Genomic DNA, 22,672 nt, shown 5'->3' on the forward strand with positions numbered 1-22,672 from the left:
TAGTCCTTAAGACTGTACCCTGAGATCTACTCTCCCTCTCCTACCTGTCAGGGCTCCCCTCCTGGGGTTTTCCCCCTTGATTGTCTCCTCAGCAGTGTGGCTAAAATTGTCTCTGGTGTGCAGAACAGAGGTCACTGTCCTCTGTAAACCATTTGAGGTGCACTCCTTACCTATAGGAGGACAGATGTTTACCACAGCTCCCAGGGTTCATGTGGCCCAGCCTCATGCTGCCCCATTTGCCCTTGCTCTGTTCTGTCTGGTGGACCTTCCAGTTAAGGTCCAGGCTGTCACACTGTCCTGTGTACCTGTCCCTTCATATGTCTCCTCCTCTCCCTGCTTGGTGTCTTCCCCACTGCGCCATAATCTTGAGAAAATACCCTTTGCTCAGGACTTGTGCTTGGTGGTCACTCAGAAAGTGCTAGCTAGTGCTCTTAGGAGATTGGCTTTCCAGCTGTACTCCCAGCCCTGTGGCACTACACATGCTCTTTATCAGCACGGGAGATAGCTGTTCAGTTGGCGGCGCGGAATGCAGCGTGCCTGTCACACGGGTTCTGGTTTCCCTAGAAAGTTTGGGTAAAAGTGTGGATATTTTACAAGCTCAAAAGGAGGAAAATTAAGGACCAAAAAGGACATCTATCAAGTAAATTACAGTATGTTCCTGTGAGTAAAAAGCTCTAGAATATTTAAATAAGGTAGTAAATTATTTATACTAAATTGTTAGATAAACATAAGTAGCTTCCACAGAGAAGTTTGTCTGGTGTTTTCTTTGTGCCAGAGCAATAAATAAAGTTTGCTTTCCCTTTTGGGTTTTTATCTTAGAATTTTCTGGAATGTAGCCACACTAGAGAAAAAAGCAAAAACCTGATAATGAGGGAAGTTGTATAAGATTAGCATTTGACTGTAGGGTCAGTCTTATTTGGATGGCTGAATTTCCATCAATTTTGTGTTTGTTATTACAAAACTGAACATTTTCCTTCCGAAACTACAGCATAGAAGGCAGGAGATATCCAGCGTCATCCACAAACACTGTTGATGCACATACGTGTGGTATGTCTGTGTATGCGTGAGGGGTGGGAGGAGACAGGAGACTGAGGACGTGGCCCACCTTGAGCAGTTGGCTGGTGGTGTGTATGCTTCTCCCCATACTGCACACCAGGGTAGAGGCTGGCCCCTTTTTCTGTAAAAGTCTGTAGCAGTATGTTACTTACAGGCCAGGTCATGTTGTCACCACCCCGCTTCCGTCCCTCCTCTGCACTGCTCTTTCTTCCCTTATAACATTGTGGAGAGTGCCATACTCAGAGCGGGCTGCGGCCCTGGTTCTGTAATACATGGGTCATAACACACTTGAGATAACAAGAGCACCTGCCCCTCGGCAAACTCCTTTCGCAACAGTGAAATGAATAACTGATGTGTAACCAGAAATATCAACTCTAATGTGAGCACGGGCCGCGTTAGCCATGGGATTTTTGGTTAAATCTTCTAGCACGGCCCTATATGTGAGATAAAGAAATATACTCATAGATCACTGGATAACAGGGGCACATTCTGAGAAGATCCCTGTGGGCACTTTGATCCCCTCACAACAGCACTGAGCAGTAGAACTGAGGAGCCCACCCTAGTACTTATGTTCTGTGGCTGACGGCAGTGTCTTTGCTGTCCCATGTGACTGTACTCCTCAGGTGGAGGAGCTTCAGAGACTGGGTCATAAGAATACATTAAAACAACCTTGAAGTTTTCTTTCTTTGCCCTTGAATAAAACTGTGTCTTTGTGTCTCTCTGCCTCTGTCTGTCTGTCTCTGTCTGTCTCTGTCTCTGTCTCTGATGTGGTACTGGGAATTGAACCCAGGGCCTTTGCACTGAGCTACATTCTCAGCCCATTTTTAATTTTCATTCTGAGCCAGGATCTTGCTGAGTTGCCTGGGCTGGACTCAAACTTGCAATGTCCCGACCTCAGCCTCCCGCAGTGCCAATATTATAGGTGTGCACCACCGTGCCCAGTTTTTGAGTATGGCTTTATTGAAGAATAATGTTAGAGAATAGATGCATTGGTTGCTGTATATCGTTCAAATTAATTTCTATCATTAAAGTCACACCGTAGATTGTATGCCTTCCGTCTTCAGGGCTACATGGTTAATTTAACAACAGTGTCATGTATTGAATCATCTCTTATGAAGATTTTCCCTCTGGCTGAACAGACTAACCTCTGGATTTATTTTCCAGATATGCTCGGTGAAGGAACGACACGCCAGTGAAATGCGAGACTTGCCGAGTCGCTATGTTGAAATAGGTATGGCTTCTTCTCTTACCTTCTCCGGGTGTAAAGCTGCAAAGGTCCCTGCCCTGAGTACGTGGAGTGTGAGGCCATGTTTTTCCTCAGGTCTCATCCCTTTGCATGTCCCTAAAGAACACCCAGGAGCTTTATGTTTTGGAATTTTATTTGGAAACCCTTTTCAAAACATCATATTTTAAAATTTCAAATGAGTCTTGTAGTTGGTTTTAAAGTTGGATAACCACGAGGCTGAGTTTTGGACACATTTCTGCATGCTTCCGTAATCGCATCAGTACTATCTGGGGAAGAAGCTGTTCCCCAAGTGAGTCGCAAGAGGTGTTAGTGTTAATTCATGCGCATAGCTGAGGCAGGGCTGATACCTTTCCTGCCCCCTTGCCCCTTCTGAGTCCTACTTTATATTGTTGCTAGTCGGGCCAGGCTGCCCTGGGTTTTGAGCAGGACCACAGTGGCAGCTGTAGGCCTGGTTATCTCCTCCCACTGTGTGTAACTCCACCATAGTGGACATACAGATCGGATCATGCCATCGTCCTCCCATTCCTAGGATGACGAGGGGAGACGTGGTTCTTGGTGTGGGGCATGGGTCAGCAGCCTGCTAACTTCTCTCTCTTACAACACACGGTCTAGGCTCCTCCTTCCTCTCTGTCTAGAATGGCTTTCTTGCTTCTCGCTTCTCTGATGCTTACTCAGACTTATCTCAAGTGCTGCTTTCCTGGGCCCATTGGACCCAAACAGGCCACGTCCCCTGTGGGCTTGTTTAACACTACACCACCATTGGCGAGAGGCTGTGGCAGCCATCACATGATTCCTGGCTGTGTCCCTGTGACATTGCTGGACTGTCACATGGCTGCCAGTGTCCACTGCTACTGCTTCTGCTCACTGTTGGTGTCACCTGGCCTTGGCCCAGTGCTTGGCACACAGTAGGTGCCGAATAACATCATGTTGAGTGAGGTGATGACTGGCAAACAGCTGCCCAGGAGAAATCTGTCAAGGACAGTATGCCCTTACTTTTCTAATTCAGTTGGTAAAATTTATTCTAGGGGAAAAACTTTTAGCATATTATAGGTCAACTATGAAGTCCATTTGCCCATTTGGATGGTGAACAGGAAATAAATATTTGATGGGTTATTATAGCAAAGCAACACTGAAATGAATTCATTTGGTTTGCATTTCCCATATGTCAAAAGTTTGATTTTTTTCTAACTTTAGAGAAAAATAAATATATAGTTCCAGATTATGGACTAAATAGGTATATGTACAATAATACAATGAGAAAATCTGAGGAATAAGACAGTAGAGAAGACTGATAATTAGAAAAGTAATATTGTTTCACTGTCCTTTTTTCCTGCTCTCTCTTCCCTGTCAGGGGAAAAAAAAAAAAAAAAAAAACACTGAACATCTCAGTACATCATGTTCCGAGATATGATATTTGAATTTTTAATGTAGACACATAACAATAACTGTCAGAGAAGTACCAAAATACAGGAGCTGTCACCTTCTCTACTTGGTGGGTATGCATGGCTCACATACTCAGCATAAGGCCTCACACTGTGTTAACCACACAAACTCTCTGCACTCTCGCACCACTTCTGGGGGGTCCAGCTTTTCGGTCTGTTGTTGAAGAAGTTGAGGGTCAGGGAGATAAGGAACTTATCCGAGACCCTGCTGCTGTGGTGTAAATGGGTAGAAGCTAACTGCAGAACCATCAGAAAGCCGAGGAGCCCAGGCAATTCGCTGAATGAATGTGCGATCATGATGAGGTGGCCTAAACCCCTTTCACCACATATTAGGTAGAAACAGGGGTACTTCCTTCCATGATGGTGAGAGCCGGACCGACAGGGCCACAGGCCGAAGGTCGTACTTGGCACTCGTAGTTGCTCACTAGACTGTGGCAGTGATTATCACGTGCACACTCCTGTCTGCACCCTGGCTGCTAACAGTTGTCCCCATGGTGGCTGCATTGGCCCAGAGCCATCGGAGCATATTACTGAAGCACAGTTCACTTGCACTATAGTTTATGTGAACTAGACCATGTGGAGGTGCTTACCATATCACAATACTAACATTTTACTACTATGCCTAGTGGTTAAGTACCATTTTTTTCCCCTTGTGAGAGAAAACCGTAAGAATAGAAACCATTTCCACAGCAGGAGGCAAAGTGGCTCGGATAAGAGTTCTTGAGTAGAATAAAGGAAAGGGGAAATATAAGGAGGTCTGGATTGCAGTTCACTTCAGCCCTGAACAGTGCAAGCCGCTGTTTTTTAGTAAATGAAAGTAAAGAAAGATCTGTGGGTGCACACTCCTTAGAAGCTGGATGTTTATGTCCTCCCGTATGAAGCAGCATCTCAAAAATATCAATGTTATTCCTGCCAATAGGATATTGATACTGCAAATGAAAAATAGTAATAGCAAAGACTAAATGCACCAGCTGGCTAGCAGCCCACAAAGAAGCTTTGCCTGTAGGATTTTCAGGTACACCTTTTTCTTCCAGATTAGTTGTGCAGGTAGGCCATCATCCATGTCTGTGACATTCATGCTAGCATCTCTTAGATCTTTTGAATCCTCACAGAGACTTTCTAATCTCTGGGTCTTTTCACCAGTCTAATCTCTGTGGAATGGTGCTTGGAGAGATGCTTTGTGGTTGGTAAATGAAGCCAGTGTTTGTGTCACTTTCTGGGTGTTTGCTGCCAGCTATTATGGCTTGCTTACGTGCAAGGAATTCATGGTTGACTTTTTCCTTGATTCCATGTGGAAATTTGTTTAAAAAATAATTGAGGTAAACAACTACTTGAGGATCTATATAAATGACAGGGAAACCAGGAAGAGAAAGGGAAGGAAATGTCATTTAAAAAAAAAAAAAAAATAGCACATGCTAGTCATACAGATGAATGGGTTTCATTGTGACACTTTCATACATCTATATAGCATTCTCTATTGGCCAGGGCTCTCTAAGTTTGTTTGTTGTTTATACAAGAGAATTGATTAGGTAGGTGCACAGGAGCAGAGATAGGAGAGGGCACAGTAGCCATCTGTGTGCTGGAGGAAGCAGTAGCTCCTCGGGCCAAGAGGCTGGAAGTTGCAGGATGCGAGCCACCAAGAATGCGGGATCAGTCTGTGACTGAAGGCCTGCTAGCTCCCTAGAGTCCCTGGGGTGAGACCTTGTTGCTAGGCTGAAGAAACTGGAGTCTGTTGTCACAGTTGATGGCATTGGCAGCAATCATACTTGCTCCAGCAGAGTGGAGCTTTGCCACTACAGGCTGACTTCCTCCTGCTGCTTTCTTGCCATCCAGGCGGCAAGGCTGTGCTGCCTGCTGCCAGCTGTATTGGGGGGTACCCAGAGGCCCAGCCAGATGTGTGCTTTACTGATTGGCGTGGCCTCCTCATTCCAGTCAAGGTGACAGCCAGGATTAGTAGGCACACTTATTTTAATCCATCCCCCATTACCCTCCCTTCCCTTGTCCCCCTTCCTCTTTAATAGTTTCCCTTGTTTTCATGTTGCCTTATTCATTTTGTTTCCAGTTTAATTCATTAGTGCCGGTATCTTTAGTTGGTCCTATGGTATTATTTTAGAATTTAGCCAAGTCATTGTGTTTTCAGATTGCAGCACAATGATCTGGCAATTGGAGCTAGGTTTGTATAGTATAAGAGAGCTGTGAAATAATTTTTCCTTAGACTAAAGCATCTCCCTTCATCCACCTGTTAGCACTGTGATATTGACATGCAGGTTACAACAGTGGGGTACAGGAGTATCGTGGTTGCCACTGTTAGTTCAAGTCTCAGTAGACATTAAGACAGCTGCTGCTAAACTCAAGGGGGCTCTATGAGATCTATCTTTGTGTGATTTTCTTTACTCTTGTAGTCCAGTTTGACTTTGTAATATATTCATTTTTCTGTTCTGCATTGAATTTTCCCTAACATTGTATTATAAAAAAAATACATAAAAGCAATTTATAGTGGACACCATAAAACCTCTAATGGTGATTCTAATGTATATGCCTTTTTACATAATCATCTCTCTGTCCTTCCTCTTGTGAGGGATGAAAAACTACCACACAGTGCTGGAGTCTTGCATGTTGCTGGCATGGGACTAATAGACTTTCTCTGTAGTAAACAGCACTAAAGAATGTGAAGCACCTGAAGTGTCAAATGTGTTTTGTTCCATTCACAACAAGCTCTGTAACGCATAGTGCTAAATATATTATGAAGTGAATGACATTCATCTTCACAGTGTTCTGGAGGCTAGGGGCTGCTGTCTTCATTGTATCAGAGAGGAAGCTATGTCCAGAGGGCCCAGGTCACCTGCTCAAGATTATTACACTTGTAATAAGCAAAAAGGCAGCATTTAAACTCAGGTCCAGCTAGGTTCAGAGCTGCTGCTCATAACTGTGGGGCCACACAGCTCTTCCCCAGCAGTTCAGCTGTGTAGCCCTGGCCCTGGGTCACACCCACTGTTACTGGGTTTGGGGGTTCATGAATCTCCTCTAGAGGTGGTTTCTAGAGTCTTTCTCTCCTGAACAAAGACCTAGTCATAACAAGTGCAAACAATAGGTTTAGGCAAAGAATCCTGCTCTGCAGAGCAACTTTGGGCCAACCAAAAGTTAAAAGAAGTACACCCTCAGGGGGAGAGCAGACCACTGTGAGAGAAAGAGCACAGGGACCGAGAGCTCATGGCAGCCATCTTCTGTACCTCCCACTCCTCAGGGAGTGGTCTGGACTATCCTATGAAAAACATATTTGAGTTCTTGCAAGAACTGCAGACAAAGCAGCACTCATGTTGGTTGCTCATGCAGAGCTTTGAGAACTGGTCTGTGCATCTCCTGGAAGTCTGATTAGCAGGTTACGCCCACTCCCCAGCCAGTTTGCCACACCCTGGTCTCCTGCCTCAGTGCCAGCAGAGCTAGGGAGGAGAGGCTTTTCCAGATATGTAGATACAAATCCCCAGGTAGAAATTCTCTGGAATTTCCAGTCTCATATCTGTTTGTGGAATACCTGTTTACTTCTTCTCTAAAAAAGCAGATGAAATGGAGGTTCAGTAATTTGTGTTTTGATTTTGGTTCAGAGAAACATCACATTGGAGGGCAGAAATCATACTTTCACTAGCTTTATTCTGAGGTCACAGCCCTTCATTGTTGTCATTCCATTTGTTAGAGAATCTCTAGAAGCCATTTGCGTTAGGTGGCTTCCAAAGATGTTTCTAGGGAAGGGGAATAGAGCCCAGATAATTGCAGTGCTTTTAATCCCTTTAAAAAGCAGAAAAGCCCTGGTTTGCTGGGGGTTTTGTTTTGTTTTTAGTATTTGATTTAAATTTAGGTGTGTTGAAGTAGCTTACATTTACAATATAAAGTATGATTATCTGGTTTGGATAATCATATGTATGTGTGTGTGTGAATGTGTTGGAGACAGGGCCTTCCTGCGTAGTCCAGGCTGGCCTCAAACTCAAGGCAGTCCTTTGGCTTCAGCCTCCTCGAGTGCTGGGATTATAGGTGTGCTCCAGCACGGCCAGTTTTGAATCGGACATTTTGACCACGCGCATCCTTGAGCACTTCTTCCCGGCTAGTGTCGGCAGCATGAAGTATCCTTGTCGCTGCTGCTGAGCGCTGTTCTGAGCAGCAGGTGGTGATTCACACAGGAGCTATCCCTCATCATTGCCGCCTCATGGGTGTTGACATTTAGGAGATCAGTTAATTGGATCAGTTTAGCTTCTCACTTAACTGACAGGAGATGTTATTTTGCCCATCGGCCATTCCCTCCAGTTCAACTCCATGATTCAAGTCTTCTCTGCAGTGTGGGAGTGTGAAACATCATGAACTCATTTTTACTTTAATATGTCTGCTTCCTAGCACAGCCCTGAAACTATTGAAATGTTGTGATTTCCAAATGTATTTTCATTGATCAGTGGCCACTTTTACAAAAGTTCAATTCATTGAAAGCCTGTGGATATTCTTTCTAGTCTGGTGACTGAGACAACATCTGGGGACAAGGCTGTATCATGAGGCACCTATAAATGAGTATATGACAGTGGCAAGTCATGGTTCTTACTGTAAATGACTTGACATGCTTTTTCATTTCTTCTTTAAGAATCATAGAAGCTAGGCAAGTGTGGTAGCACACACCTGTAATCCCAGCACTCTGAGAGGCAGTAGCCAGCAGGAAGGTCACAAGTCTGAGCCCAGCCTGTAAAAGTCTTAGTTACTTTTCTCATTGCTGAGACAAAATACTTGACACCCAAAATTAAAGGAGGAAAGGTTTGTTTTAACTCACAGTTTGTAGAAGTTTCGGTCCACAGCCATCTGGCTCCAAGGCAGGATAGCATGGCAGAGGGAGATTGCAGAGAAGAAATAGTTAACGGCAAAGCAGGTAAAAGACAGTGAAGCAGCAAGCAGCAGCAGCAAGCTAACTATCCCTTTATAGTTCATCTAGGCTATGAACCTGTTGATTGGTGCCACCTACACCCAGGGGTGGGGCTTCCATTTTCCACAGCCTTAATCCCAGTATCACACCCATAATCCACATTCATACACCCTAAACCAGCCTTTGAAACTCCCCACCTATGACCACATTAGAATTTGGGAGGACATCTAGATATAAGCCATAACAGAAGCTTCATGAAACCCTGTCTCAAATTAAGAGGGCTGGGATGTAGCTCAGTGCAAAGGCCCTGGTTGGTATCAACTCCCAGTGCTACAAGAAATTAAATTGGCAGCAGCTAAGAAGCTTAGGTAGGCTATTATGTTACTAACTTTAACATAAAAACCACATCTGCCTGTGTCACAGTTAGCTAGTGGGCACATTTGGGGATGAATGAAAGCAAAAAGGGCCTGAGAAAAGCAGTGCAAGTTCTGTGTCCTGTAGTGTTTTTATCAACATCAAAAGAAGGACAGGGTTCCCTGGCTGTGCAGGCAGAGTCTCGAGAGGCTTGGCCAACCTTTCATTCTGTTCTTAGACACCATGATGCTGGCCAGCCTGACCAGCTCTATGTTCTAACTTATATTTTCCAATGTGAGTGACATCTAAGAGAAGTAAAGACCTCATCAGATCCCTTCCACGCCTTCTGCACAGAAGACATTAATCAGGCTGCTGAGTCTCTCTGAGCTTTGGGGCATCTGTAAAGTAACAGGGATGCTGTTTTGGTAACAGCAGGAATCTAGACTATTTTTGTGTACTACTGCCCCTTCTTTTGGCGCCACCAGGGATTGAGTTGCTCAGGCTGGGTGTGATCCTCTTGCCTCAGCCTCCACCGGGGTTGGGATTAGTGTGTTTATTAAATGGGAGCTTTTATTAATATAGTCATTATATTTAGTTGCTCAATACAAAAGGAAAATATTTTAATGGTTTCTTTTAAAATCAGAAGACTCATTGTTTCCTCAAGTTAATTGGAAGAAAATTTGGGGAAAGATACAAATAAGGGTTTATTACATTAGTCTGAAGAAATTCATATTTCATAACCACATTTCTCAGTAAATTACCTCTCTGTGTGTAGAACCTAAATACGAGTATAAATAATAGATAGACCTTTTGACTTGAACACTGTCTCCCTGTAAGTGTGGGGATAAGCACAGTAAGGTCACCTAATTGATATTTGGAGGGTGATTTCTATATTTCAGTAGAACATTAATTTTTATCATTTGCAATCTAATATTTGTGGCTTAAAAAAACAGATGAAGGGATCGTTGTCTCTTGACAGCAGTCAACAGTTGTCCTTGTCACTATTTGTGTCAATACACAAGCTGGAACCTAATTTTCTTGCTTTCTGCTATTCCTTCTTTTATGTCGGTTCCTGGTTTTGCATGTCGTGCGGTGTCTTGGGCCTTTGTCAGGTGCAGCCTGTGCGTCAGGGTGGGGCCTCAGGCTCTATGCTTGCACTGGAGCATGGAAGGCATGGTAAGTTGTGAGCCCCTTTTCATCGAATTTTCATTGACTCAAGTTGTAACCATCAGAGATCTGAGACTGAGACACACGAAAGTTCTTTCTTGTTAACTCTCACTCAGTCATGTGGCACTTACCTGAGACTGATCACGTGTGTCATTGGTGGCCCCACTGCACTGGCAGCTAATGCTGGTGTAAAGCACTGACATGTTCACCTTTTGTAGTTGGAAGATCCTGGGAAGGTGCCGGCAGTGGCAGCATAATTTGCCAATCTGCCCACATCCTCACATAAAAATGGGGCAAGCAGATCACAAAGCACCCACAGATGATGATAAAAGACTGAATGAGGAGGTGGTACTGAAATTCAGAGTGCAGACGGTGGAGGCAGAATATTGCCGGACAGAGCCTGCCATGGCTGCACGTCTGTGTGGGGAAAGCAGAGCGGAGCAGGGACCCCGCAAATCTGGGGTGAGACTAGGAGAATTCAGCACAGCTGGCTTTGCAGAGAATGGGGTAAAGGGCCTGCAGCCAGCTGTGTCTCTCAGCCTCATGATGAGCAGCCAGGACAGCGTAGCAGAGAGCGCTCAAGGGCGAAGCTACAGAAGCCCAAGGAGATGGAGGACCTGGGTAGAGGTGGGGAGGAGTAGAGCCAGGGAACCTGAGAAAGCAGGTACCTGGCCCTTCCACCAAGTGAGAAGAGGCAGGGTAGGAGACTGGAAGAGAGTACAGGACTAGTGACTTAACCTCAGGGTAAGCCCTAGGAGTGGCAAGGGCAGTCCACACTAAGGGTTAAGGAAAATGAGGGGGGCAATGGTCGATGTCCTTGCCGAAGAGTGCACCCCAGAGCCTACAGGAATAGAGCAACATAACAGGAAGAAAGAACAGCCGAACAGCGCTTCCTGAAATAATCAACAACAGCAGCGAAACAGAATGTAAAACTGTGAATTAAAAGAAGACACTGTACCTAAAGCGAGATCTCAGATGTGTGGCGTTTAGGTGCACTCCAAGGCATTAGAGCTTTCAGTGATAGCAGCCAGTTGTGGCTAAGTTCACTGCTGTTAAAGAGGAATAGGGTGAGTTGGTGGAGTGCTTGCCAACTTGTGCAAGGGCCTGGCCTCCTTCCCTTACACCACAGAAAACAAACAACAAAATATATATTCTCATAAAATTACTGAACCTTAAATACAAAGAAAAGAAAACCCTGGGCCTGTGGACCTGCACTAGTATGGTCCTCTCTGTCCATACGAGGCCACTGAATGTTTGTACTGTGGTTTTCTCATGGTGGCAGGTTGAGATGTAGCATTTTTGAGGTTCTAAAAACTTAGTATGAGAATAGAAAGTATGAAATCTCATTAAATAACTTAAGTCATTACAAGTTGAAATGATAAAATTTGGGCGGCACAGAATTATATTCGTCTCGTCCTCAGTGTGGATCCAGAGGACTTGGCTGAAGGGAATTTCCATGTGAACAGCTCTTGTGAAACTTTTTCTCTTAATCCACTGGGGTGGCTGTCTATATTTCCTTTGCCTTAAGTTAGTCCTTGTACCAAGGCTAGGAGTGCTTGAATGTTCTGGAATAGCCAGCATGCGCAGGCCCCCTTCCTGCCCTCAGGAAGAGGAAGGCTGCTGTAGCCATGGTGCTTTCTGCCCTAGTGCTCAGTGAGACGCCTTGCCTGTGGCTGCTGCACCATGGGCCCAGCCTGGAACCGTCCCTGCACCACCCACAGCACCTTGTGGTGAAGCATCACTCTTTTCATCCTCCAGCTTTTGCTTTCTAGTTTTATATATGTCCTATCAACACAACAGAATTTGTTTTTGTTTACTTTGATTTATCTTTTCTGGATAATTCATTCAAAGGTGAGGCATTAGACCTATAACCACCTGTATTCAAGTAAGTTTCCTTAAGGAAAAAGATTTTTTTTAAATTAAAGCTATTAAAATCATTATTCTATGCAATGAAGTAAAATTTCAGGAAAAGTAAGTAAAGCTTCACTGGCCTGCTAGAAATTTGAAATATAAAGCCAGTGATTACCTGAAAATGTTTAGCAAAGTCAACTCATAAATGTGTATATATTTTCTCTATGTTCTCTTTAGAAGAACAAATACTACATTCAGTATTTCTTTCTCTCAACTTCTATTCTGATACCTGTGTCTCTGGCCAGCCATTAGATTCAGCATTAATATGAAAATTAAATTGTATTGTCTTAGTCCTAAAACCATTTATGTTTCATTGTGTGAGCAAAGAATAATGGAAGAACAAGACCCTGCCCTTCCTTCTGTAGTGACTTGTTTTAAGGCAGAATAGGTGCAAACATTTCATGGACAAACAAACCAAATTAGAAATGAGTTTTTTAAAAAAATATGATTTCATTACTAATGGGCATTAATGGAGATGAACTGCTGCATGGTAGAGTACGCACAGATGAGGTAAATAGCCATTTTGAACTCTGAATTTGTGAATCATCCTGGATTAATATAACCACAATTTTGCATTCTTTTAGATGATGTGTGCTGATATTAAGAAATTACTTATAGTAAAAACATTGTTTTAGTTTCATCTGGATGTGGATGTCTTGTTTCTGTGCCTCTGAAAATCTTGATAATGTCATTTTTATCCACAAAATCTTTTCCTTTATAAATAACATAATTAGGGTCTGCAATTTGTTACTACTACATGTAGTCTATCTAAATTATTACTAATTCTCAAGTAGCAAAGTCTAATGTACTTAGTACTTAACAAATAAGTACTAAACAATACCTGGAGTTGAGAATTTGCTTCTGCAATCTTATTTTCTCCAAGAACACATTATTGGAGTTTTTATTGTACACTTGGAGACCATGAAGTTTCCTGTCTTATTTGTGTGGGCTGTTGCAGGCCAGGGAATGGGAATGCAGAGGATGGAAGGTTTGGGTGGGACCGTTTCCTAGCTTTTTGGTTCTGTGTCTCCCAGCTCGTTCATGAAACTCGGGCCTGGGTGGATATTTGGTTACCTTTCGGAGGCACCAGCACTGCCTTTCCATAGGCCTGGGCAGGCCAATGCATTTCCTAAATGCAGAAAACACCTGGCTCACCCACCATGTCTTGCACTAGAGTGGTGCTTTCTGCGGGTGCCTGTGGCAAGCAAGCACAGCAGGGCCTCCTTGGGAACCTCATGGGAAAGAAGGGTCCCTGCAGCATTGCTGAGTCTGTGTTCTTCACCCAGGTTGCTGGCAGAGAAACATACGGTAACATTTCAGTGATGGATCTTGATTTGATAAAAGAATTCATGTCCATTTTGCCAGTCAGAAGTGATGGCAACCAAGACTTCCCGTTCATGTGCCTGTATATCATGTCTTCTAAAAGGTGGTATCCACCCTCTCCATCACTGGGTCCTGTGGCCTCACGTTCCTCAATAGCATCTGTAGCACTCCATTCACCCCCACTGTCCCCACCTCTACACAGCACAGTGATGTCTCTGGACCCTTCTTCAGCCTGGCTGCACCGATTGTGTCCATCTCTGCCTTGTGGTTGAGGCTCTTACGTATGAACTATGTTAATTGAGAAACTGGGAGCAGAATCTACTTTGGAATCTCATTTTACAGTGTTTCTCAGGATCCCATGATCACTTAAGTGATCTAATCAAGGACAAAGTATAAGAAATACTATCCTTTTTTAATGGCTGTGTTGTTAACTATTTAGGAAATATTGTGTTATCTGTTTTAGTGTGAAAATTAAATTGCAAAAATATTTGTATAAGGTAAAGACAAGGAGCACCTATGCAAAGCAGAAGAAGAGGAAAAAGAAAAGTTTGGTAGCCTGCATTTCATCTATGTCATGGATTTTATTTCTACTTTTATTTTTATGTATCATAGATGGAAAAAGCTAACCCATAGAAGTCAAATGACTTGTTCAGGTTCATTTTAGTAGTTTATCTCTGAGATTTCCTGAGTCCACATTCAGTATTGTTTGCAGTGTGATTCACTGACTTCCCCTACATGGAGAAAGAGTCATTTCACTGGAGACGTTACCTAAGTGCAGCTAATCCCAGAGATGTGGGGATGATTTGAATCAAGAAAGTCTTAGAAAATGGGATGGGTCCAAAAGAGAGCTTACTCTCACCTGAGTCTCTAAGTGCATCCTGTGACTCCAGGAAGAACTCCAGCCCATAATATTACTATATCAGCTGTGTAACAAGTGACCCCAAAGCTCATTATCTCAAAAAGCGTGATTTCTGTTGTACAGCTCCTACCCATTAGGGTCACAGCGTAGTGATATTTCAGCTTCCTCCACTGAGCTGCTTTCAGATCCTTCAGGTGAAGCGTAGTGAAGCGCTCTTCCTGAATGCCGTCAGATTTCTTCTAAAATTTAAATAGACTGTTTCTTAAAAAGGGCATCTTTTTCTCTAACCTTTATTTCACTAAAGAAATAATGATGCTTGATCATAGTATAATCTGTGTGTTCTTTTTCCTTTTTTTAACTTTAAAGTTTTTATTTAATACCAGAATTTTAAAAATCGTGTTTTACAATTCCAGAGCACGTTTCTCATGATCGCTGTACCACTGTAATGCTCCAATTCTGGAAAACAAACTCAGGCATTTGAAAAAAGTAGTATTGTAATTAATGATGGTCTCCATTGGGTTTTGTGGGGTCCAAAATGCTTGATGTGATTTAACCATGTGATTTGTTAACAGTCTCATTCATGACACTGTTGTCCTAGGATTCACTTTTGTTTGGGGAAATTTTCAAGTCTCAGTTCCTGCATGTCCTTCTTAGACCTGATTATAGAAGCAGCTTCCGTGCTGCATGGTGGAAATGGGTCTAGCTGTGCCCCCTTTTTGTGACCTCCTTAATGGGACCTCTGACTGTATGTATTAATGTAGTACAGTGATGAAATATTGCATACAATGTGCAGTGACCAAATCAACCTCATTAGCACTTCCATCTCCTTAAAAATGGATTGTTCCTTAAATATGGATCACTTCTTTTTGAAAAGGATCTATCTAGCATCTAAGTGGATGCATCCAGGTTGCACGTTGCCGTTCGCTCCTTTTTAATGGTGAGTCTTACGTCTTCTTTTATTCTTTTTTGCAGTGTCTCAGTTCGAAACTGAATTCTACATCAGTGGCCTTGCACCTCTCTGTGACCAGCTTGTTGTACTTTCCTATGTGAAGGAGGTTTCTGAAAAGACGGTAATTATTTTCCTCCCTGGTGCAGAGGAACTTGGGGTTCATGTGTAGCATCTCACAAGGTCATGTCACCTAGCGGAGGAGTCTGCTCTTTGTCTTCTGGGCAGAACTTCATGAACCCTGAAAGAAGACTGCAGAGGTAACCCCAGAGACCTGCCGTGTTTTCCTGCAGCTGCTCCCTTCACCACCTGTCTTTGTTCCTATTGTTAAGCAAAGAAGAAAGTCATTTTCTTCCTTTTTTTCCTCCATCAGTCTCTTGGCATTTTAGTAAAAAGGAACGAAGGATTCCTTTTGCTGAAAGGCAGAGAAGCTGAGCTGACACTGCACATTAGTAGAAATGACAGCAGTGAAGTTGATTGGCTGGAACACTGGGGGTCCCTGTGGTCAGAGGGAGTTATGGACAGGCCCGTTCGTTATTTCCTGTGGTCCCCACATGTATGTTTGCTTTGCGGTGGCCTAGTGATTCTGAGTAGCTTGGACATTGCTTTGAAGTGACCTGATGCTAACTCTGAGCTAGCAGCGTGAATGAGCATATATTGGGATGTGTGGCAACAGAGACCACAGATCATCTGGCAGGAAGCCAGCGTCACTCAGCCCAGCAGAGGGCAGGTGAACTTGGCGTCCTGGGAAGGCTTGACGCCAGCCTGCCTGTATTGTTGGAGTGCAGGTGCTGCCAGGAAGGGAATGGCGTGGGCAGCTTCAAGGCACAAACGAGAGTTTTGTTGTAAAGAATTTTCGTTTGGGTGCTGTATATAAAAGAAATTGCAGGTGGTGGTCTGTCCCTTTATGGTAAGTAGGCAAGCGAGTGCTCCTTGTTCTGCTGTCCTCCTTCATTCCCCCACCCCCAAATGACACAGAATAAAATGGGGGAGAAGGGCCCTGGGAGCCCTTGTTTTGAAGTTGTAGCTGCACTCCAGCACTTCCCTGAGCGAGCACTTGTGTTAAGAGCCGTCACTATAGTAACTGGAGCGCTGGGTGCCCATGTTGCTAGGCGATGCAGTGCTGCAGACCTAAGTGAACACTCCAGCCTCCTGAAATCGATAGGGTTGGCTGCTGGGCCTGTTGCAGGACATCAGTTTATTATTATTTTATTTATTTTTTGGAAATAAAGAGCAGCAGTGGCTCCTGAGGGGGTAGATAGAATGCTTTTTGATGAAGAATGTGGGGAAGACTAAGAATGTGATTGAAAGAATTCGAGAAAGAAGCAGTAAAATGAAAAAGGAAAAGTGTAATAAACAACTGACCAAAAAATGAGGATAGAAAAAGGAAACCTTTGTTAATAAAAGAGAGTATTGGAAAGAAATAAAAACCAAAGAAAGGCCAGACCTACAGAGCAAATTAGAAAATAAAATTTTTTCAGAGGAAGAGGTGAAGTTGGTGATGACTTACTATGTTTGTCCCAGTGCATTTAGAAGCTCATTTCACCTACCACCAGAGTACACCTTAGGTCATTACAGAATAAGCTAATAAAAATTTAAGGCAAAAGGAATAGTGGTTGGCTTCAGGCCCTTCCCTCTTTCCCTTTTCCTTTTTTCATATTGAAAAGACATTTAATGCTATTAAATAAAATTTACTTTCCATCATTCAGTATTAGCACTGAAATATTTTCCACGTGATGCGTTTTACAGATGTGCCTGTGTGTGCAGTTCCGGCCCTCACTCTTCCTGCCGCCCACTTTGTGTGTGTTGCTCCTTGGCTCTACATGCATGTGTGACCTGGGCAGTGTTGGCTGTGCACCATTCTGCCTAGTGGATACATCTTAAATTATGAGGCCATCCCCCATGTTTTGCTTTTCTTTCATTTATTAATAACGCAGGTGTGTTACGATTGTCCCAGGCTCTAGGGACCCGTAGTCATTTGGAGCAGAAGCCTGCTGTTGCCAAGTCCATTCCCTCCTGGCAGCCTCTTTAGCCAGGGAGCAAGGGTTGTAAGGTGAGACCAAGGGTTGTAAAATGAGACGAGTCGTGTAGCTGATACTTTTCTTGTTGTCATTCAAAATTTTTTTTTCTACTTTACCACTCTGGTTTTGATGTCATCATATTTATTGTATTCAATTTTTAAATATTTAAATTTTTCAGTTTTGCCTTGCCTTGTTTTTTATCTTTAACACTTGACTTTCTCATTTCTCCATAAATCTGTTAAATTGTATACTATATATTCTGTAGTTTTTTTGCCCTGCTCGCTGACCTTTTGTAGTTGCTGTTTGGAATGTTTTCAGTGGAGATGGGAGCTGACGCAGTTATTTCTCAGTTTTCCTAACAAAACTGATCGGCAAATCAAGGTTTATTGTTTCATTTGGGAAACTCAGAGATCTGTTACAGTTCTGAGGTTTTTTTCAGCATTTGGCTCCCCTCGTCTGTGTCGCCCCAACACCCACATCAGAGTGCTTGAAGTATTGTTATCTTCAACGTGAATTCAAGTGTGCGTTTTATACTTGTCTGCCAAATCATCACAGACCATTAAGGTTTAAAGTAGAACACATTTGCCTTCAAATCTAAGATCCATCTTAAGTCCCAGTTTTTCCAGATCTTTGCTCTTATCTTTGACATATTCACCTTTAACCTTAGTTAATTTTTTGATCCTAATTTATGTGTAACATGGAATAATACTTAACTTTGCAGTGTTCGTTTTAGCATCCAATGAGCAGCTTGTATAGAACACCTGCTGGGTCTGCTGACTCGCCACAGGTTTTCAACAAATGTTAGCTCCTCTTTCCCTCTCTGTCTCCATCTAGAACTTTGCTGTCTTAAGCCAGTTATCAGCTGTGCGTGGCTGCGTATGTTTAGACTCACTAAAATTAAGTAAACTTAAAGATCGGATATCTTGGTCACAGTGCTATCAGCTCCTGTGTTCCAATAGCTGCCTGCATCAGGTGTCTGCCTATTAGTTGGTGCAAATGGAGAGCATCTCCATTGCCTCAGCAAGGTGGATTGAGAGGGTACTGTGGCCTCTTTGGCTTTCCTCACCAGAACAGTGTAGTAGTTTGTGATAATATTTACTTTTCCACACATTCATGTAGAAGAGATACAGTGAAACCATCTAAGTGTCATATCTTTGGCCACTGTTTTCCTGGGATGAAATAGGCTGTGGCATCCACATGTGCCAGGCCTGTGTATCACCCAAAAAAAGTGGGACAGTGTGAGGAGCTGTCCACAACAGGCAGTCAGAAAGGCTTATGTGGTCCAGAATGATGAAGTCAAAGCATGGACACCCACCCTGAATCAAGGGGTATGGCTTACAGCAACGTAATTAACATGAGCCTCTCCCTGTCTTTCTGTCCTAGGAAAGAGAATACTGCGCCAGGCCAAGACTGGACATCATCCAGCCGCTCCCCGAGACTTGTGAGGAGATCTCCTCTGATGCCCTGACAGTCAGGGGCTTCCAGGAGAATGAGTGCCGGGATTACCATTTAGGTGAGTGCCGAGGAAGAGCTGGCTCCTGGGACTTCTTAGGGGATTTGCTGTTCTGTCCTCAACTCACACAAAAGGGAATTTATTTATTTATTTATAGCCTTCACATTAAACTATATCCCTAGCCTTCTTTTTATTTTGAGACACGGTCTCAATTCATTGTTGTACTTAAACTAGATTCAAAGCTGTAATTTTCCTGCCTCAGCCTCCCAGAGTGCTAGGATTTAGCCCTCTTTTTACATTTTATTTTGAGACATGGCCTCAATTCACTGTTGTGCTTAAACTGGATTCAAAGCTATAATATTCTTGCCTCAGCCTCCCAGAGTGCTGGGATTATAGGTATGTGCCACCACATGAGGAATTTAAGTAACAGGGCTGAAAGGATCTCAAAGAATATCTCGGTTGGCCTCCTCTTAGAAACAACAGAGTATCTAGTTCCAGTGATACTGCAGAGCTCGCCCGAGCTCTAATAGCAGAAGGGAAGGTAGACGTGAGATGAGGATAGTGATGAGAACTGGGCTCCTCAGCCTCTATTGCATTGTTTCCATTGTCTAAAGGTTTAAGTAACACTTAAGATGATGTCCAGAGGTGTGACTGTGGTTATTGAATCATCCCAGCTATATCTTTGAGAAAGGTTGTGGTTGTGCTTGGAACTGAGCGCTGAACCCAGGAAGAGCCCTTCAGCCTGACTGGACCTCAGGTGAAGACCAGAGAGGGTGGGTGAATGCACTTACTCACTACTCAAAAACTAAAGAGGATCCCTGTTACTTAGCCATACAAGGATGTGTGTGGTGGAGTATCATTTCCCTGTAAAGTATGTTGGGAAAACAGAATAGTTAGGCTTTTTAGAAATCCTTTCCTATATTAAAAAATCTGACATTTTGTAAGAATATTTTCAGTTCTCATTTTAGCCGAAGAAATGAAGAAATAGTCTATAGCTATTTGAACTTCGTTACACGAAGCTCTTTAATAAGTTGGAGACTGTGAGCATATGTTCCAGACTTGGCAAGAGGCAACTGTGATTTGCCACCCTGTGTCCAGTCTAGGTATTTTGCTCACAGCAAATTTAGCTGCACACTAAGAAACACTTCTGAACAGGTTTTATAATTGAATTCTGCAAGAAACCCTCACCATTGGCATTGTACACACCATGCTGAAATGATAGATTATATCCCCTGGGCCTGTCATTTATGCTTTTGATGGCCTTGACCTGGATGAGAAGGAAACATTTATTGTTGAATGCAGGGTGTAATTGTTCGGTAAAAATAGAAGAGTGTTGTAAATGACCATAAATAAAGTTTACATACAATAGAGGAATTATGACATGCAACAGAAATGGCAAATTTTAAGTACTGTTCTTCATCTGAAGGCAGAGTGTTAATATATTAAGTATAAAATTTTAAAGCCACTTTAGTTTTTTAGGTCTTGTAGTATGTGTTTTCTTTAGCCTCTCCATTTTCCTTCTTCCTTTTTGCCTTCTTTGCTTCCCCTTTCATATAATTTTAAACTTAAATTTTTTGCAAAGCACTGAAGTATATTATATCTGCTTCCCTGGCAGAGGCAAACACACTCACTGCAGAGACAGACAAATTCTTGTTCACCCTGAAGTCAGTAGACTAAGTGGGGCCCTGCAGCCTCTGGCACACTACTGTGGAGGCACCCACTTCTCCTCTTTCCCTCTAGAATACTCCGAAGGGGAATCGCTCTTCTACATCGTGAGTCCGAGGGATGTCGTCGTGGCCAAGGAGCGAGACCAGGATGATCACATCGACTGGCTCCTCGAGAAGAAGAAATATGAAGTAGTTTCGATTTTAATTTCTTCAGGGTATTGCCTTGTCGGGAACAGAGGATAGAAGATTTTTGTAGCAAATCTTACCTTTAGTTGAAGGAGAGCACCAGCACCCCAAGCCAAGAATATATAGGAAGCTTCTTAGTAGCCCTCATAGACATGAAGGAACAGACTACAAGGAGGCCACACGCAGGTTACTGGCTTTCCTGTCAGTGGGGAAAGAGGTAGTAGTAGAAGGAGAAGGATGGGACTTAGATGTGGTCTACTGAAGTTTTCATTGGGAGTTTTTTTTTCAAGGAAGTTAAAGCAGAGCCACTATATTTCTAAGTTACCTATTCAGATATTTTAGTGAAATCATTCCTTTTGTCCTTATTTTGTGCATGAAAGTAAAGCTACCAAATTTACGCTCACTGAGATAATTTGAACTACTAGCTTGGGTAGGATGCTATTGTCTATTCAGTGTGAATCTTGACATTTGAATAAATAATGCTGAAGCATGACTTTGTTTTAAAACAAAAAATTTTTTTCAACTTAGTAGCTGCAAAGATGTTATATTGGGTCAGAAGTGCAAATTACCTGAAAAAGGTGAAGAAGAGAACATTTTTAACCTACATAGTGTTTAGACCAGTGGTGGCGAACCTATGATAACATGTCCCACAGTGGTCTCTTGGTATCATTGAATGCTCTAAGAGGTTCGCCATCACTGGTTTAGACTATAGGTATTAATGTCTGTTCATGGCCTAATTATTACCACATTGCCTTAGACACATTCACAGTCCTTGCTTAAATAAATTTGTTTTATGTTATTATGTTAAGCTGATACTTATAAACTTTCCAAAATAAAAACAAAATAAGAGATTTTCCAAAGCTTTGTTGTAGATGCACAGAAACATATGCTTGTGGTTTACTTCAACTGAAACATGAAGGAAAAGTGGCCCCTTTCCTTTTTCCCTACCTCAGTGTGTCCCTCAAGTGTATGCCATGCAGATTTAGAGTGACAGATGCCTTTGTTGCTTTGAAACTAGGAGATTTTGTTTTGTTTCGATTTGTATACGAAATGTGATTCCAGTGTCCTAATGTGGAGTGAATTCAAATGGAAATGAAAGAAGTCTTCATTTTGGTTGAATGCCTTTGTTTGAATTTGAATTCATGAGTTCATTCAACCATAGCATTAAAAATTCCAGTGCTTTTAAGCAGAAGCTGCAGGAAAATGGGGCTTTATTCATACAGTCCAGAATGTTAAAAATATAATGTAGTGTTTCTAACCACACTATCTTTCTCTCCCATTCTCCCATTCTCTCTCCCTTTTTTTCCACTTCTTTTATCATACTATGTAAATGTAGGAAGCTTTGATGGCAGCTGAAATTAGTCAGAGGAACATTAAAAGACATAAGATTCTGGTAAGTATGCAGCTTTATTTTCTATTTGACACATAATTCTTTTAATGAGTTCTGATGAGACTGAAAGTAATCTGAGAAGAACAGATTCCTCTCAGCCTTTACTTCAAACTAATTCTCTAACCTGTGAGGTCAGAATATTTAATCTCATTAAATAAGTTTCTACTTGTAAACAAGAAACTCGAACACCTGCTAGGAGATATTTTAGATAATTTGGAAATTGTATTTGCGAAATATACATCCAGTACAAAGTTTTCCAGTTATGTGTGTAGAAGTTTTTTTAAATCACGGCTTAAATCATATTATCACAGATTTATTAAAAGAATGGCCTTGTAAAACTGGGTTGCTTTAGTGTTTCCTTTTTTTTTTTTTTTTTTCTGGTGGTAGCAGGGATTGAACTCAGGCCCTTGCACTTGCAGACAAGAGCTTATTCTACTGAGCCATCTCCATTATAGCAAACTGATTGATTTTGTTACAGAGACTAATCTAGGCATCAGTTACGTTTCTGTTACATTTTGGACTTTAGAAAAATACAGTAACTGACATCCTGTCTCTTTGCTAACTGACATTGAATGTACAGATGGAAAGCAGACAGAAATCATGTCCTCTGCCTGAGGAGGGTCCTCAGAGATCAACTCGATAGTGCCGTTATTTACAGATGAGAACTGTAAACTTAATGTTTATGATGGTTTGAGTTTCAGCTCAACTTCCTTTTTCCTGCACTTTCCCCACTCTGTTAATATTTTTCATACATGTT

The 22,672-nt window shown here is 42.5% G+C and overlaps 1 protein-coding gene across 1 annotated transcript in view; it reads left to right on the plus strand.

The window, feature by feature from the left end:
- The window catches only part of Vps41 (VPS41, HOPS complex subunit), a 183,426-nt gene that overhangs the window by 107,300 nt on the left and 53,454 nt on the right, over positions 1-22,672 (plus strand). Inside the window, exons 10-15 of the mRNA XM_023713367.1 lie at positions 565-650; positions 2,196-2,287; positions 15,225-15,322; positions 18,603-18,732; positions 20,413-20,528; positions 21,862-21,918. Coding sequence (XP_023569135.1) covers positions 565-650; positions 2,196-2,287; positions 15,225-15,322; positions 18,603-18,732; positions 20,413-20,528; positions 21,862-21,918 — 579 coding nt within the window. The remainder of the gene's footprint in view (positions 1-564; positions 651-2,195; positions 2,288-15,224; positions 15,323-18,602; positions 18,733-20,412; positions 20,529-21,861; positions 21,919-22,672) is intronic.

This window comes from Octodon degus, unplaced genomic scaffold (genome assembly GCF_000260255.1).
Source record: "Octodon degus isolate 3935 unplaced genomic scaffold, OctDeg1.0 scaffold00031, whole genome shotgun sequence".
Lineage (NCBI taxonomy): Eukaryota > Metazoa > Chordata > Mammalia > Rodentia > Octodontidae > Octodon > Octodon degus.